The 18,051-nt window shown below is 45.8% G+C and overlaps 4 protein-coding genes across 4 annotated transcripts; 2 read left to right on the top strand and 2 right to left on the bottom strand.

The window, feature by feature from the left end:
* Positions 1-7,616: 7,616 nt before the first annotated feature.
* Positions 7,617-11,548, top strand: PSV08DRAFT_367110 (uncharacterized protein; the record flags this gene model as incomplete). The annotated part of the gene is made up of 10 exons (XM_066093119.1): positions 7,617-7,777; positions 7,820-8,404; positions 8,449-8,798; positions 8,839-9,505; positions 9,592-9,772; positions 9,956-10,268; positions 10,561-10,889; positions 10,933-11,157; positions 11,202-11,247; positions 11,391-11,548. The coding sequence occupies 10 exons, from the start codon at positions 7,617-7,619 to the stop codon at positions 11,546-11,548; spliced, it is 3,015 nt and encodes a 1,004-aa protein (XP_065949919.1).
* A 1,274-nt stretch (positions 11,549-12,822) lies between these two features.
* On the bottom strand, positions 12,823-13,986 carry PSV08DRAFT_345890 (uncharacterized protein; the record flags this gene model as incomplete). The annotated part of the gene is made up of 1 exon (XM_014218890.2): positions 12,823-13,986. One exon carries the CDS (start codon positions 13,984-13,986, stop codon positions 12,823-12,825), a length of 1,164 nt encoding a protein of 387 aa, XP_014074365.2.
* Positions 13,987-14,870: 884 nt separating this feature from the next.
* On the top strand, positions 14,871-16,180 carry PSV08DRAFT_242359 (uncharacterized protein; the record flags this gene model as incomplete). The annotated part of the gene is made up of 4 exons (XM_014218889.2): positions 14,871-15,053; positions 15,105-15,350; positions 15,395-15,853; positions 16,124-16,180. The coding sequence occupies 4 exons, from the start codon at positions 14,871-14,873 to the stop codon at positions 16,178-16,180; spliced, it is 945 nt and encodes a 314-aa protein (XP_014074364.1).
* Positions 16,181-16,992: 812 nt separating this feature from the next.
* On the bottom strand, positions 16,993-17,754 carry PSV08DRAFT_345888 (uncharacterized protein; the record flags this gene model as incomplete). The annotated part of the gene is made up of 2 exons (XM_014218888.1): positions 16,993-17,653; positions 17,705-17,754. 2 exons carry the CDS (start codon positions 17,752-17,754, stop codon positions 16,993-16,995), a joined length of 711 nt encoding a protein of 236 aa, XP_014074363.1.
* Positions 17,755-18,051: the final 297 nt, after the last annotated feature.

Here is an 18,051-nt window from a genome sequence, read left to right as displayed (position 1 = left end):
AGCTAAGGCGCTGAAGGTAGTAGTCTTGGCCGAAATATAGCTGCAAGTGACTAGGAAAGTATAGCTGAGTAATGAGTTCCCTAAAAAGGCCTATTCGTTTATGCTTAGTGGCTGTGTAGTTGCTTAGATACTATATAGAGGGGGGACTGATTCTGGTTGTATAAGTATGGAAATGTTAATACGTTTGTATTGAAAAGCTATATATATTATGCCGCTGTTTTTGGCGGTATATGCTACCCTTTTCGTAGGGTATTGTTGTTGGTGGTGAGTCTGTATAGTGCAGCAGGTATCGACCTAGAAGTACTATAAGCTATTTCGCTGAGCTTGTTGCCAGTAAAAGCGAATCTTTGTATAGCTAGGCTTATTCTTACCCGTGTTCCCTACTATGTATTTGAATATTACCTCGTCCGCTTCTGCTCTCTACCTAAGGGAAAGTATTGTATACGACGGCTTTATGTCTTCGTCGAACTTAGCGATAGAGAGGTTCTTGTTTTCTCTATACTAAAGAGGACGCATTGCTTTATATGGGTATAGGGTTGGCGCACGTAGCAGGAACGAAACGCAGAAGCCTTGATGCGGCAGCCTAGTAGTAAGAGCGTGCGGCGATAAGACCGTTTAGCAAGAACTTCGCGTCTTAAGTATTAGCGAGAGGAAGAGGAATTATAGGGGTACACTGTACTGTACTATTGCATTATAGAGCCGGAGACTGCAATCGCATTCTCACTAAGGTGGACGCTCGCTGCTGTGAAGTGTGGTGAGAGTGATCGTTTACCTTAGCAATACTTACTCTTTATAGCTACTTTCTCTGTATGTTGAGGTTCATGATATATGTCACGCAAAGTTACCTTTAACTAAACAACTCCGTGAAAATTCTCTACTCCGATAGCTTGTACCTACTATATGTAATCTATTCAATGTGCCAATTTCTCTCTGTAAACTTAGGTGACTACTCCATAGATTTAGTAATACTATAATCTTTGATTTCTTTAATAAAGCTAAGCCGCTGGAAACGTTTGTTTATATTAACCTTCGGCATTAGTGCAAGCTTTTAGAAACTATGCCTTAGAAGTAGGGTTGTTATGTCCTGAGTGCTAAGCGGGGCGTTTTTACTGTCCTGTTTAGTTGACGTGGACTAGGCTGTTATTAGCTAGATTTAAGCGCGCAGCTGTCCCACGTACCCTTGCTTCTGCTAGTGCGCGCTTTATTATTATTATTATTATTATTATTATTTTAGTTTAGCGTCCTGTGTCAGCCGGTAGGCTATATAAGACGTGCAGGCTAGGCCTACAAGTATCTACGTAGTTCTATCAATTTAGTGTTGGTGGGGGAGGGGTTTATCTAAATCGAGGTGAGGCTCGTAGCCTATTATAGAGGGAGGTAGAGGGGGGTCTTGCGGGTAGAGGTGTTATGTAGGGTAGGTGTAGGGCAGAGGCACCTAGTATAGGTGTAGCCCTAGTTCTCAAGGTTTCCTTCGTACCAGGCTTGTGTTGCAGCCTTCGTTTCTTCAATAAAGGTAATTGTAGCCTGTATGCCTATGCTCGTGTTTAGGAGAAAGGCTAGCGATAGAGGGTCCTTGCTAGCCTCCTGCATCTTCGTCCTAGCCTCCTTGTACAGCGCGCAGTTAAGGAGGATATGTGCAGCGTCTTGCGTAGCTCTATAGTTACAGGGGCAAACCTTAGAGTCTACTTTGCCTCGCTTGAAGAGGAAATCTCTTAGATAGCAGTGTCCTAGCTTGAGCTGAAAGAAAGCGCTAGAGGCTTCTCTGCTAGTAGGAGGAGTGGCAATCTGCTTCCTAGTTTTCCACTTATACCTTGCGGCGTAAGTAGTTGGATTTAGAGCAATAGCTTTTCTCCTATATTGTCCTAGGTAGCTAAGCCACTCTCGCTCGCCTAGCTGCTTTATTCGTGAGCCTATTATAGCTAGACTTGTCCTGCTAGAGCTAGGATCTAGCTTTGTCGCCTCCTTTGCTAGCGCGTCTGCTTTCTCGTTTCCTATCACGCCTTGGTGTCCTGGTACCCACTGTATAGTAGGTAAAATGCCTTTTTCTTGTAGCTTCTTTGCTGCCTTACTACATCTAAGTTGCCATTCTTGTCCTGGCTTATCAGAAGCAGTCTGTAGTCTGAATATTGCAGCCTGATTGTCTGCATATACTCTGACTTCTAGGTAGTCGTCTACTAGATCGACAGCTTTCTCTAGGCCTAGGGTAATGCCCTCTAGTTCTCCGTTGTAGACTAGCTGGTTGTATCCTATGTTAACCTTCTCATGAGCTATGAGACTAGCTCCTTGGTAGAAAGCTACTCCTACTCCTATTCCCTTGCCTTCCTTTGTAGCTGAGGCGTCTGAGTAGATGGATAGAAGGTATTTGTCTTCTGGTCGCTCCTTATGGTGCTTTGCTTCGATTTCCTTTGACTTCTTAGATATATTGATCTTGTAGGGCATTGTAGAGCTCCAGGGCAAGGAGGCGTAGTGCTGAATCTTCTCACTGTCGTCCGATAGAGCTGTTGAGATAGATCTAGTAATACGCTCTAGCTGCTTCCCCTGATTACTAGTAATAGCAATATTAATAGGGTGGCTAGGAGCTAGCTTTCTTGCTCTAAAGGCGTATTGTCGTAGGGCGTTATTTAGCCTAATTCTAGGAGGAAATAGCGCTGCTTCTACCTCGCTGGGTATAGCTGGCGAGGTTCTAAAGGAGCCTAGGATCTTCCTACAGGCTTGATTCTGTAGCTTCTGCCTCTGGTTAAGTGCTGCCTGCTGCTCCTTCCAGAAGATTTGACAGCCATAGTCAGCTACGCTAGTAACGCAGGCTAGGTAGAGCTGTCGTACTGCTCTAGGCGAGAGGCCTTTGTTTGAGTTTGCTAGTCTGTTAAGGCGGTAGAAGGCTGCACTAGCCTGCTGGATTCTGATGAGGCTGTGGTGCTTGAACTTCAGGCTACTATCAAAGTAGACGCCCAGCCATCTTACGAGTTCTTTAGACTTTACTATTTCCTGATTTGGTAGAGTAAGCACTCTACTTTGATCTTTTCTCGATCTTGTCCAGTTTACTAGTTCAGTCTTTGAGCTGTCGAATTGGATGGCTAGCTCCTCTGCTAGTCTAAAGAGATTCTGAATCTCCTTTTCTAGTAGCTTGATATTTTTCCTTACTGACGTAGATGATATCGAGATCTGGAGGTCGTCTATATAGGAGGAGGAGTAAGTGCTCTGGCTATTCTGAATCGATTCAAACAGCGGTTTTGAGTAGATTAGGAATAGGATAGGCGAGGCTGGGCTTCCTTGAGGGGTACCTGTTGCGATCTCCTTTGGCTTCTCTGTTTGTCCATCAAAGGATAACTGTAGGACCCTATCTTCGAAGAAGGACTTTGTCCAGGCTAGTAGACAGCAGGGTAGGCCTTGATCTTTCATTGCTTCTAGTAGCTTGTTTTTTGAGACGTGGTCGAAGGCTCCTTTAATATCAAGAAAGATAGTAGTAGTAATCTTTTGCTTTCTTTTCTGCTGTTGTATATTGTTGTAGAAGAGTAGCGCAGCGTCGATAGCGGATTTCTTCAGTCTTCCTCCTAGTTGAGAGGGGTGGAGTAGATCTGTTGTTTCCGCTAGTGCGCCTAGTCTCCTAGCTACTAGCCTTTCTAGTACTTTACCTAGGCAGTTTAGGAGTGAGATCACCCTATAAGCCTTAGGGATTGAGTAGTCAGGCTTGCTTGTCTTTTTTAAGATGACTCCCTTTGCTTTTCTCCAGCACCTTGGGTGGTAGCCTAGGTTGAAGAGAGTAGAGTATATCCTAAATAGAGCTTCTGGCTGCGCTAAGTAGACCTTTCGGATCACCTCCTGGCTGATCAGATCAGGCCCTGGTGATGTAGCCTTCACCTTGCAGCAGGCAAAGTGGAGTTCGTCCTCTGTTAGGGCAGGCCAGGTCCACCTGCCGTCTCCCCTGTAAGTGTGGAAGGAGGGGGTAGCTGTCGTAGGAGGCGGAGGAAAGAGATCCTCTCTAAAAGCCTTACACTTTTCAGTAAACGACTCCTTACCTTTGATAGTAGGTATTCGAGTACTAAGATTATCTTTTGTGTATGCTAGGGCTTTAAAGATCTCCTTTGGCGAGTCTTTTTGGAGGAAAGCCTCCCAGTGGCTCTGTTTAGCTCGTCGAATAGCTTTTAAATATCTATTTTTCGTACGTAGATACTCTCTTTTCCACTGGTAGAGGGAGCTATTATTTTCCTTTGCTGCCTCCTTCTTGTAGGCTCTATAGGCTCTACTTAGGTGTCGCTTACGGCTATCTAGTTCGCTAGTCCACCAGGGCTTCGTCTTTGGCTTTTGGTTAACTAGTGGAGTTGACTTTTCTAGCGCTTTCTGTATAGCTCTCGTAAGATCCTGGCCTAGCTCGTCTAGCTTAGTTTCTAGCGGGATATTTTGTCCTAGAATAAGCTTTCTTGAGGTGTAGTTCGAGCAAAGAGGTAGTGTTGATAGGCGCTTCTCTAGATCTAGGGCTTTGATCTCCTGTCCTAGCGTCTCCTTGAAAGTCGTCCAGTCCGTTCGTTTCGTATTATACTGTTTTGGCAGGCTAGCTGGCTGGCTAGGTAGCTGGCTAGTAGTATAGATACTAAATAGAATAGCGTGGTGGTCAGAACCTACTTCAGGTATAGTCTGCCAGTCCTGGATATTGGCAGCTGTATTGCTGGTTGCAAAAGTAAGGTCTAATACGCTTTCTTGCCGCATATGAGATCTCAAGAAAGTGCCTGCCCCTGGAGTATTTAGTAGAGTGAGATCTTGAGTATCTATCCACTCTACTAGCTCCTCTGCTTGTGTGCTAGGGCTGCGCTCCTCTAGGCTCCACCTAGGATGGTGGGTGTTGAAGTCTCCTAGGATAATTGACTGAGGCTGTAGGGTCTCCTGCAGGAGGCGCCTCTGGATCGTCGTCTTATTTAGCCCTTCTTGAAGGCTTTTTTCGTTATAAATGTTATAGATATAGAGGCTAGAAGTAGAGGCTAGTACTTTGATAGCTAGAAAGTCGTTATCGTCGCTAATAAAGGGATTAACCTCTACTTCTAGGTCCTTTCTAATATAGAACAGTACTCTAGGCCTTAAGGAGGTATCCTTAGGGGTAGGTAGTATCTGAGTAAAGTTCTGGTGAGCGGTAGATCTAGTGTTTGCGTACGAGGATCCCTTAGGTAGCCAAGGCTCCTGCACTACAATGATTTTGGCGTCTGCTTTAATAGCTAGATCTAGCGCGCTCTCAGTAGTTGGACTATTTCTATTAACATTTATTTGTAGGACTTTTAACATTCTAGTTAGAAGAGGTAGTCCTAGCTATCCTAGCTTGTAGGATATCACATTCGTGGCTATTAGCTGCGTGAGGTTTGCTACAGTTGACACACTTAAAAATAGTGTGTACGCAGGCTTTGCCTTTAGTAGGGCAGGACTTGCATTTATGTAGGCTGGTGTGGTGAGCCTCGCTGCACATCTGACAGGCTACTCTCGCGCACCTAGCCTCGAGGTGGCCAAATCCTTGGCATTTTGAGCACTGCTTTGAGTTATTGATAACTCGTAGCTTCTCTGCTCTTAGGCTCTCCCCTAGGATATAGAGCTTTCCTCTAATAGCCTTAAGGGCCTCCTCTTCGGTCGCAAAGGCGACGCAGGCAGAGCCATAGCTCTGCTGTCCTCTCTTAGACTCAGGGGTGAGCCAGAAAGGATTGCCTACTACTTTAAGGCCTTTGTTGAAGGTCTCAATCTCCTCCTTAATTACCTCTAGGCCATGGTTCGTAGGTAGTTTGTGAATAACTACTTTAAACCACGAGGTAATAGGCTGCGCTGCCTTAAAGGCTACTAGATCCTTCCAGATACTCTGGTTTTCCAGCAGGTAGTTGGCTGTAAAGGCAGGCGTGGTAGTGACTACCTTATTCCCTTTTGAGGATAGCGTGACTGAGGCGACTACAGGCGATTGCACTCCTCCTTTCCCGGTGAAGGCTTGGTTGAAGGCATTTCTTAGCCTGAGGGCGTCAAAGGCAGCGGGGCCTCCTTGGTTGACTAGGACTAGCTGCCTCTCCTTTAGGCTAGGCTTAGCCTTTTGAGGTGCCTTTTTCTGCACATTAGTCCACTGTTGCTCCTTGTTTGCTGCTGCAGCTGCAGCGTACGATATAGGCTGCGTAGGAGCAGCTGTCTGTCTGTTACCCTGCTGGTTTGGTTGTGCAGGGGTAGGTTTGTCGAGGCGACGAACCTTGTCTCTTAGCTCCTTAGAGACGTTTGAAAGCGAGGAGATCTGATCTCCTAGAATTGCAGCGTTTTTCCTACTAACTCGGCCTGTCTCAGTGTAGTCTCTGAAGACTTCTACTAAGTCGAGTAGGCTAGTCTGCTGCGAGGGGTTGCTTTCAGCTAGACTAGCTGCTTGGACTACTAGGTTTCTAGCTATCTCAAGTGCCTCTTCTACTGTCGTAGCCTTAGGCGTCTTATTTTGGCTAGCGAAAGGATTCCTTAGTGTTGAGCCAATAAAAGGCGAGAAGTTGCTTCTAGTGCGGGTGTGCGTGGGTCTAGTGGGCTCGGCTGGTAGGTCATTAATTGTAGAGGGGGGTGTGCTATCCCTAGGGCGTGAGGATTCCTCAGTCCCTTGGGTTCCTTGTACTTCTACTACGATCGTGTCCATCTCGTCGATCTCCTGAGTGTAGCTAGTAGCGCTCATCTTGGATCTTCTACTAGCCTCTTCTAGGCTAGTAGAGGCTGGTCTTTTCTTCTTATTCTGCTCTATACTAGAGCTTCGCTCTATATCCTGCTGGACTCGAGCTTCTAGATCGCTACCTTCGAGTTCTACCTGATCTCTTTGAGTTGGCATTAATCTAGATGGTCTGTGCGCTGAAAATTTTTCTTGAGGTTTGTAAGATAGCTGTAGAGAGACTAGTATTTCCCTCTACTACGCGGCAGCGCGCTAGATGCACGCTTTAAAAGTAGTCGTAAACGATTTCTTATAAGAGATTTGTATATATTTAGCTAGTATTACACCTATTCTAGAAAACTCGAAGTTGGTGTGTGTGGTGTAGTGCGCGCTTTAGTTCGGCTGATTAAATAACTTCAAAAGTCGCCGTCACGCCTGACACTTTTTTTGACAAAACATGTTAGGATATGAGGAATTTTAATCATCCTACTTCCATCAATCGGATCAACAAGATCCTGTCAGTCATCTTCAGTAGTATAGTGAATACTGTGATGGTTGTCAACGCTACGTGAACCCGTTTTAGGACTACCGTCCGCCAAGCCATACTAAATTTCCTATTACAGTTATCAGTTCTACGTGAACCCGTTTTGCGACAACAGCGTGCCAAGCCATACTAACACTCCTATTTCGGTGACCAGTTCTGGAATATAGCAAAACTCAACGCTGCTTGAAAGCCCAGCAAGGACGTGGCCGCATAATGGAGACCTCATTTTCCTTCGTCTTCCCCTCCCCTCCCTCTCTCCCTCTCTCCCTCTCTTCCTTTCTCCCTCTCTTCCTTTCTCCCTCTCTCCCTTTCTTTCTTTCTTTCTTTCTTTCTTTCTTTTTTGCGTCACCTGCGCTACTCCCTATTCACAACATATCCACATCACGTCATTAAACCTTTTGTTACTATATTTACTTGCTGAGGCTTATCGGTGTCGCTAACATGCGCGGAAGAAATCAACTCAGCAGACCCATCAATATAGCTGACCTGCAAGTGCTCGCACAACAAGAGGAGACCCGCGAAATTACTGCAGAAGAGATAGAAAAATCGCTCATTCCCGAGAGTTTGAAGCAACACAGGTACTCGATCAAGCTATGGATGGAGTAAGTGGACGCTGAGATATCAAGACGTAACTGACAAGTCAGGTTCTCGCAGCAGGTCTTGGGTACACATGTGCAGGAAGACAAACCCTTTCCACAGCCTCCACCGGCAACCCACATCAGGCTGTTTCTTACCTGGTATACTCGGACAAGCAACGGGTTAATCGATGAGAAGATTAATGACACAACAATCGCAAACCGTCTTCGATGTCTTAAACGAGCCATTCGACTGTTTACCAACCATGTTTACAGTAAAGCCGACAACAGCCTATTTGCTCAAGCTGTCGAGAACGAGCTTCCTCGAACCGAAGGTTTATCGACAAAGGCGTACGATAAGCCCCTAGCACCACTAAATGTGAGCAAGGACGTCATTCGCTTTTTATGGGTATGCGATGAATACCAGTTCCAACATCCTCGAGTACGTCTCCAGCTCGCCTTCTCCATTTTGATGTTGACTCTGATGGGAATGCGTCCTGGGGAGTTTATTGAATCATCAAACTGGAAAGAATCGAATGAAGGGCTGCTTTATCGCGATGTGAAGCTGCTCAGGTCTTCAGAAGCTGATGGAGGATTCATGCTACATGTACAACTACGGAACCGTAAAGGCCACAGGCATAATCATAAGCAGGGGTATGTTTCCGCTCTCCTTGAGGTACATGCTGACCAGAGCTTAGCGCACTGATGCTTTTGACTGAGGAGCCAGAAGATCGCGCGCTTTGTCCGGTCACATACTTCCTGGCGCTCGCGCTCGCAGATGGTGTCTTTGAAGGCTGCAAAACACTCTCCGACCTCCAGTCTATGAAGCCGTCCCCTGGTAGTTCCTATTGCGAATTCCCTTATCATGCGGATGTAGGAAATCTGCCAATCTTACGGTGTTGCCAACCAGACGGATCGATTTCGCCGACAAGAATACTAACCTACTATGGTTTCCATTGGATGATCCGAAGCTTGGGGCAGAGAGCAGGCTACAAGGACAAACTGACTGCATACTGCTTTCGTCGTGGTTATGGAAATGCGATTGACAGTATGTCTGGATATTTCAGGCTCTAGATGCACGCTAATAGCTACAGAAATTGTCACAGCTGCACAGAGACAGCAGCTGATGGGGCATGCTAACCCAAATATCTTCCAAACTTACATTTCTTCTATGATCGGGATCGATTCGCAAAGTGTCGTTCTCGGGAGAGATCAGCGTATGGAGCTTATCAACAACCACAGTTCGATGATGCTCCACCGGAATCTACTAGCCCCTATGCCTCCTAGATCCCAGCTAGCAGAGAAAAGTTCACTCAATACATGTCACCACGATTCGGACCTTCCATACGACAAGCGGAAGTATTTGCAGAGGACAGCCTTCGAAGAAGAGCGACAGCAGTTTTTCCAAGGCAGGTCTACTGCGACTAGCTCAACATCGAGTGACGGTACCCGAACGCCCTCTCGATATCTTAAGGCGTTATTGAAGTTTGAGGTGAGCCGCTATCAAGCTGTGATGCTTATGTACCCAGACCTCAAGTCTGATGGTAATGAGCATGACAAGGACAACGAGACCCTTGATCACGAGAGCTGTGAGACAGCTAAGATGACGAATCCGACTCATTGTTGCGTTACACTTGAGCAAATAGTCCATCCACTTCAAAGTATCGCAAATGCACACAAACAGGGTTTCGAATACGGAGGTGCAGAAACTATTGAAAATGGATGTTGCAGCTTCTGTAAGAAGCGGCTTGACGGGTATGTACATTTATTTTATTTGTTAGGGACGTTAATGCACGGATCCGTAGCGTTGTTGCACTGTAGGTGTATTAATTGCATTTTAGAGAACGTCGAGATAGGGCGAACTTCCATCTCCTCCTTTGCGCAAGGGAGCGGCGATTAAGAGATGGAGAAGCTCGTATGACCAGCCTTTTTGCTGAAACCCGTTTATGTCGTTGGAACGATTGTCACTACAAGTTTGAAGGAACCTCCGAGACATGTTCACGCCATGTAACCAATCACCTCGTGGAGATCGAATCTTACCAATGTTTGTGGGACCGATGCCGAGAATCCTACGACAGCCATGAAGCACTGTCATGCCACGTTACCGAGAAGCACGGCGCGCCAGATGCATGGACAAACCTCACAGATATACGATACTGCTTCGAGCATAACCTATGGTGTTGCTCAACCTTGCAATGGGAAAAGCACCTAGAGAGGAGCCATCTTCCCCAGTTGAGCGACTTTTGCGGCTTAATCCGTCAAAACGGGGCTATCCTGATCGCAGGCTATTGCTTGTTTTGTATCGGCAACACCGAAGAATGCCTCACATCTCGGTTTTGGCAGTTCTTCGATGCGCATTCGTTACGCAGGCACATGGAGAATCATTTGAAGAACGCCCTCTATCCCTTCAAATGTCCTCATCCTTCGTGTTCAACTAACCTGCACACTGCAGACCTTTTCTGGAAGCACGCAGTGTCTGTTCATGGGACACCGCCTCGGCATGGAACCAAAATAACCGGTAAGCGCAAATCGCCGTGTGAGGACGACCCACAGGAAGAGTAGCGCGCGGCTATCTGGCCAAAATAGAAGTACACCCGTACGCGGCAGAAATGGTGATTGGATGTTCAGAGACGTAAAACAGATATCGGTTTTGAGGGACGAGTTCGCGTTTTTTAGGGAGGGTTCGTTCTTAATACAGTAAGCCAGTACATATCTCAGTATTATACATATTAGGACTTTACGCTGCACACTTTTTCCTTACAACATCTGCTTTTATATCTACAAAATCATGACACCGCCTATCCATTCAGAGCGTCGACAGATTAAGCTCGCTCGAAGGCGGAGCGAAGGCATGCTTGGTTCCCCACTACAGCTAAGCATCCCCCCTACTACGTCCCGCCAGCATCACCCTCTTACTCCGTTTCCATTCGAATCAAAGCCTTTTGCGCGTCAAGGGCAAACATATGTTAGGGAGCGTCATCAGCTTCTCGCCAGTATCATTGATGAAGAATCGTCTGAATCTCATTCCCAGCTAGCGTTAGAGTCCAACCTTATGGGGCTCCCTGCGGAACCCTCAAATGATGACTCCAGCTCAAGTTCAGAGACGGCTTTATCCCCGTCCGCCACGAATCATGATTCTGTAAGCATTTTTCTCATGAATCGGGCTTTTTTAATGGTTCTAGCGCAACGACGCAACGACGCATTACATTGGAGCAACACCCTCCACCCAATCACGAGCCTATGCGCGATCACCAATCCTTCAAGCCCGGTTTAATACACTAGTCAGAAAAGCTAGTCAGCTATGCGCGATGTCTGATTCTGAAGTATACCTGGCTGTGCGACATGGGGGTAGTTTGTATGTTTATAACTCTGCCGATCTGACTTCGCATCAAGCCCCAAAACCCAAGGTACGCAGAATGAACATAACATGAACAAAGCTCATATATCTCAGGCAAACGAACGGATCATTACTGTTGCAGTCGCGAGCAGCAGCTGTGGTATGACTGTATAACTCAGGTGTGGTCTAATGTGGGGCGTGATCGTGGTTTTATACTTAGGTAGCCTTGAACTAAAGGCCTGTGCTTTATCATGTTTGCCCAGCTATCGAAGATTTTATTTGTCAAAACATGCTCAATGTTAGCGCTCATCGCGACTGTGGCGTTTCTGGATCAGGCTCTCATTGCCGCAATCATCCCCCTCCGTAAGCAGCGAACTCGCTTACTTTACTCCATTTTGCAGGAGCTGCGCGTCTTTGCAAGGTCTACACCTGTGCCACATGGCGCTACGGATAAGCGCTGAGTGCTTTATTTGCAATGATCACATAAGTACCTGTGTCGTTCCGAGATCCCTTCACCTTGACTCATGCAATGTGGGCAAGTATTCTGATGATTAAAGTTTCTTAGAGATGTCACGTACGCGCAGTTGTTCGATATTAAACTATGAAATTCATTTAATTTATCCCGAATTCCTACGAACGTAAAGCTTAGAAGAGCGCATTGCTAAACGTGCTAAGTTACATGATGTTGTTTTTTCTTCTTTTTGGGCACACAACATGCCATTATCGATATGAAAGGCTTCTCCATTATGCCGTGCTTGACTCTGATATTCACGTTGAGAGAAGCATTCCTCTCAACGGGGGTTGACCGCAATGTTTCCGCCTCGCTCAATCAGGTTTCGAACTACCTGAAGCGTGTTCGTAGGGGTATGGTGGGGGTGGTTGATGAGAAGACCTTCTTAGCCGGCTAGGGTCCAGATTATGGTGGTTTTGAAAAAGGCTGCCGACGGAACCTCGAAGTGCGATTTTCCATTGTTGCCAGAAAGAAATGTTATCCTCAATAGACTGATAATGTGCGTGAGTGCGCCTGAATATGATAAAGACGCACATCTTCCTGGTTTGATAGTTTGTTTAGTGGGGTTGCGCAACATGGTGTTATATATATTTTATTTGGGCTTTGATTACTAGCTCTTTATAGTAGTAATGAGCGAGCATGTTGTCACCTAAAATAGAGTGGCTTGATACAAGCGAGACACAAAAGTCATCGCGTTTCGGTTTTGGGAGACCGAATTCTGTCCCTCAACGCTCAATCATCGCGCACGCGGACGACGCTCGAGACAGGCTAAAGCCTGTAGGAATACGACGTCGTCGTCGAGTTCTTGCTATGCCAGCATGCGCTTGGATACCCCGTGCGAACAGAGTAACGTTATAACGTATAGCCATAATAGCGTTTGATGCAACCCGCCAGTGGCCCTTAGCGGACCGATCACTTAGTTAAGCCTCCTGGCATGACTGGAACTGGCATAATATCTATGATAAAGGAACTAGAAAACCTAGCTATTCTGCCAGATTTGGAGACAGACAACAGCTCACTAATACTCATGTTGATATCAATCTGCTTCTTCTCGCAGATGGAGCGGTCGGAAAGATTACGGTCTTAAACTCTATAATTCCTATAAGCACACTGCACTATCCGCAGATCAAGCCTTCTAATATCAGTATGAAAGGGGGGGAGAGCTAAGTCATGGATGCCCGTAAGGATCGATCTGCGATCTTGCTCATAATTCTCCTGCACGTACTATACCCCTTGCGAGCGGTTCTGCGTATACCATGGGTGTGTGCATGGTCTGCCGAGAGTTCTTGGAGGCTCTGGACCTTTGTAAAACAATCCCGTCTCGTAAACATCAAAGAGATTCACTCCACACATCCGATTCAAGAAAGACGGGTCGATATGCCACGTTACTTTCGAAACCCAGCGTAAGAGCAGGCTGAGAGGACCAGGGGCTTGTACTACGTGAATCCTTGCCCAGATACCTCTTGGCTTCAGAGGCCCGATGTGTTTGAGACGCGCCTTATCATAATCGTCCGGAGTGCAAAGCCACACAAACGGCAAACCATCGCTTCCAACTTCTCCGTGGATATAGAAGGGTCGTATCTCTTCTGGAAACTTTACTGAGTCAGCAAATGCCATTAGTTTTGTAGATGGCATGAGTATGTGCAGGACTGCATGTGGTCCCACCCTTGGCCGAACTTCGTCGGCCAAAAATGCACAGAGCTCATCCAAGTCGGTTTTGTGTCCAAGATACTGGCGACCAAGGGGGTTGTCCTCGTTAATAGCGAAGAACTTTGGATGCCAGCGAGTCCCTCGATCAAAGACAGCGAAGTAATGTGCGGCATTATCGGTACTGTGTTCGTGAATCATCATCCTTAACCACTCGTGAATGTGGTGAGGAAATTTGTCGCCTTGTTCACTGATTGCGTCTAGATTCCGTTCAATGCCTTTGAGCGAGCCCTCTATCTTCTCGACTGAGTTTGCCAGTCTTCGGATTTGGGCGATTGCTTCCGCTCCTGCGAAAAAGCCCGTAAACTGTCCGGCGATACCAGCTCGATTGAAAGTGGACAGCAGTCCTTCCAGAGAATCTAATCGCTCGCCCAAGTTCTGAAACTGTTCGGATTGAAGCTGGCTCATTTGTTCCATGCATAACCTGATCGTGTTTTCCATAGTCTCTCGTTGGTTTTTGAGCTCCGGGGCAATTTCGGTCAAGGCATCCGAGATTTTTTCAAGTACCTCAGTTTCTGAGTTCCCCAAAAACATTGAGACCAAAGGATGGATTGTAGCCACTCGTTCCAACAACTTAATGTAATCTAGCTCTTTAAGGTTTTCCATCCAGTCGCCCATGTCTTTCTTTTTCGACTTGGCACGCTTTGTAGTCTTAGGCTTTCGTGGAGTCTTGCGTGCCATGCTGCCTGGAACTTAGGAATTGTCTTGAATGAAAGTATGGCATGTACAGTAGAACCTCTAAAAATGATGATTCCCCGAATGCACAACCGACTGTCCTTGTAGCAAGAAGATGGGTGGAAAGTTCATGGCTGGGCATTGCTGCTGCGCCGCAAAGTAGGCAACCATGAAGTCTGATGTTCAGTGATTATTAATCAAATCATTATTACATAGACAAACAGGATGTGGTTCAGAATAGCCTGGGTCCTTAGGCTTGTAAGACATATCCATCTTGTACGCGCAATCCTGCTCACGAAAATCGAGACCACATGTCTATTGTGCAACAGCAACCCTAACGGAGACCCATGCATGCCAGGACAGGGATGCACGTTAGCTAGAGCGCGAAACTTCAGGGCACTCGAACAGTATTAAGCCGTGTATACAGAGATCGAACTATTCAAAGAGAGGTATCTCGCTTATTTCTCGACAAATAGTGTCTTTCTACCTACAGTGGGGGACACCAGTCAATTCGCTTTCTCACGTCACTCCACTTTTGAAGATGTCATACGTCAGCGGCTTTGCAGGGTTTGTAACTATACCGCATAGTGCTGTGCATAAGCGCTGTGCATAAGCGCTGTGTTTACAAGGGTCACATGTTGGATCTACGTATAAAGTATAGATCGGCGAGCAGTATCCCGCTCAAAATAGAACGGTTTCAGTGCAAGCAAACGGCACAAAAATCAGCCGTAATTCGGTTTCCAGAACCCGAATCCCGTCCCTGAGTTCGGAGTGCTTTAAATTCGTGATAAATATCAGTTTCTTTGCCTCTTACAATGTAGTTGACAGGTCCCATTCGCTTATTCTAATTTTGTCTTTTACCACGAGAACTCTCCAATCGTTCAGAAGATATGGAAAATGGCCAAGGCTCTGCTCCACCCCCATATCCGGGAGAAGGCCCATCACAAAGTTGCCAATGGAAAGTTCGAAACGCTAAGTACCGATCGAATTTCACGAACACCGGGGAGCCCTCTCGGGCTAACTTCCGAGAGCAACTTGAGTGTTTGAAAGATTCATTGAATGGATGTACCCGGGTAAGACGATACAACAAAATGTTTCATCAAACACTTACACAGGCTTTCTAGGGCGTTGGATGTCCTACCGATAATCTCCACATTATCGAAGTTCAGCATAGTCAAGCGTTCGCCCCTGTGGAGCACTTTATTGACGAGTATCAAGCATTTCTTCGCCAGATCAAACCGTTGAACGAAGAGGACATCTTATTCTTACTCTTGAGTCGATATGCAACGACTTCTGGTGCTTCTGTTTATACAGAGATTCGACACAAGAATGACGTTCACGTTTTCGACACTGATGTGTCTGAGCCATTGGTAAGAGCGAATCATCCTTGTTTGATATGTGCTTATCTTTTCAGCATACGGACTCGGTTGTAGAGCATCTGATGAACGGATCTGGGGTGATTCATAGCGAGATGTCTTTGCAAGATCCTCAAAATGCACCAGCGTCTCTAAAAATGCCCCTACCAGCCGTGCCACTACATGATCACCATGCCTCAACAACGCAGACATCTCATGGCGTGGAGTTTGCAGGATCAATAAACTTGAATTTCCCAGCCATACTCGCCAACGATCGGCCACATGAGGATATAATGAGTCTCAGTTTGACCCCTCCGGTTTATGACAGCCTGCCACACGCAAATGCTTCAGGTCTTGATCGGGCTATTGATTGGGGTCAAATTCCCGAAAAGTTTCAGCCTCCAATGTTCCATGTGCATAGATGCCACCATCGAGGTATGGAACGAGTTGACGAGGATATTGAGTTGCCGTTTGGATTCCCTGAACTTGTCCAACACTTTCACAACACCCCTACAAATGTATGTATATACCGACACAAGTGCTTCGAGAGTTTACAAACAGAGAACTAGGTCTATCATACTGGATTTCACGTAGACATAGACGCTACGCAATCATTCCCCAGAAGTCAAACAGGCCTTGCCGCATTCAAATGCCGCATTATATCTTCAAATCTACATGTGTACATCACAGTGGAAAGAGATGGAAACAGTCTATATTACAACTGTTTTAGAGACAAAGAGGTACTCAATATATAGGTGCTAAAAGTAGCAAAGCTGACGCATGCATAGATTTGGGAACTTTCCCATCCCTACCATGAAGATTGCAGTGAATATCCTGGCTCTTGAAGGTATTATGTGTTGTATATTTTAGTATATGTTCAAATTGCATACTCAATAAACCAAAGTTCAGTGTTCAGAAATGTTTTGCTGGTTCACACACAAATCCGCTCTTGATTTTAGTTCACAGGATCATTAGTCGGAGGACAATGATAGTAGTAAGCTGTGGGCCTGAAATATATTTATAGTGTTGTTGTAAAAGCCATAGAGCCTTGATTTGGATCCCAGAGTTAGCTCCCGAAATCCGTTTTGAGTTGAAAGCCACTAGTTATAAGACTTACTAATTACTTCATTAATTACATATTGTTGAAAGCGACCTAAAAACCAACTAAATACGTTTACATAAAGATAGACATATTTACTAACTCACACCAGTAAGTTACCTTGCATATTAAATAGCTACCGAATCTAGCGCTAATCTCCAAGGTCAAACAGCCAATCCTTTATCAATGCACTAGAGGTGGGGCTTATCTTTAAACCCTCACGTGTCTGCCTTCATCCTATAAGCCTTATCTACATATGGTTCGTATCAGTTTTAAAAACAATGCAGCTAGTTGTACTAACAAGAGAAAAGAGGGTTAGAATTGGCGGTAAATTATCACCTAAGGTGACGACATCGTCTCAGAAGAACACACATCAAAGGAGTTTTCATGGGCCAGTCTTGATAGGCACTATTGGTATCGTTCTTATAATTGTGACGGGACTGCTTATATTCTGGCTGTGTAAGAGGTTGAAGAAAGTTAAGAAGTGTCTCCTTGAAACACGATCACAAAACGAGGTCAATATTCCTAGTCCCGTAGTTTGAAAAGTGTGAACAATATTTACAATACAATTTCGATGACATAATAGAAAGACAAAAAGCACCAAGCTAAAAAGAACATGATAAGAAAGGTCCTCCACAGTTGCTCCAGGACATAATCCAGCACGAGTGTATCTGCTTTTCGATCGAAAATGTCATCAAAGCACATTATTTCATCCTTCCACTCTACCTGTATATCGTCTCCAGAAATCAATGCAGCACTAATTTCATGATGAAAGTCTCCCGAATCGCTTCTTCCATTGACTGGTTGTATCATATCACCAGGGTTCTTGCCCACCTGGACGGCTAATCCCAGGACAATATGCGCAGAAAGCCTCTGTGGCTTGAAACGCATCTGAAATTGAATTTGACTGGAGCTGAGGACGAGTTGTTGGCAGGATGCCAGGACACGCACGTCGCATATATTATCGTGTTGTAGCCAATCCAGTTGAGAAAGCGGAAATTGTCGAGTTCGGGATTGCGACTGCTTGTCTTCCAGCGAGGAGTGAGCGCTGCTGAAAGTCCTCTGAAGTGATTCGAGAGATGGGACTGGGAGGAGCGTTGAGCGGCTTTTCAGGGGCATTTCGTTCACATTACTCGGGTTGTGCAAGGACTGGACTTTCTTGATGACTGCGACCTTGCCTTCGTCTTCCCATTCAACTATGAAATGCAAAGTTTGGTCACTGAATAATAGTTAGCCAGGCCAAAGGAAATGAGATTCAGGTGAAACGCACGTATGATTGGAACAACCAGTACAATCAACACAAGAACCTGGCTTAGACATGACTTTGTAAAGATGGATTTGGGGGATACAAGATTTCAGTAAAGAGGACGGAATTGCAACTTAAGTATGGAGCTGGTGATGGATACTAGGACGCCTTTGGCACATGAATCGGTTGCGCGCGCGTAAGCATGAGGACTGCCACTACATATACATCCTGTATGCTGCTAACGAATGGTCGGTCTAGTTTTCAAGTCTAAGAATGACTGGGTGTCACTAAGAGTCGATGCTAGCCTCAAGGGAAACCAATATTATGCGAAGTACTATGTCTGCCTTGCTGTGTCACCGAAATGCCGACCC

Source organism: Bipolaris maydis (assembly GCF_028858645.1).
Source record: "Bipolaris maydis strain C4 unplaced genomic scaffold PSV08scaffold_1, whole genome shotgun sequence".
Taxonomy (NCBI): Eukaryota; Fungi; Ascomycota; class Dothideomycetes; order Pleosporales; family Pleosporaceae; genus Bipolaris; species Bipolaris maydis.
The sequence above is the reverse complement of the archived record's forward strand: the minus strand, read 5'-3'. Positions and strand labels throughout refer to the sequence as shown.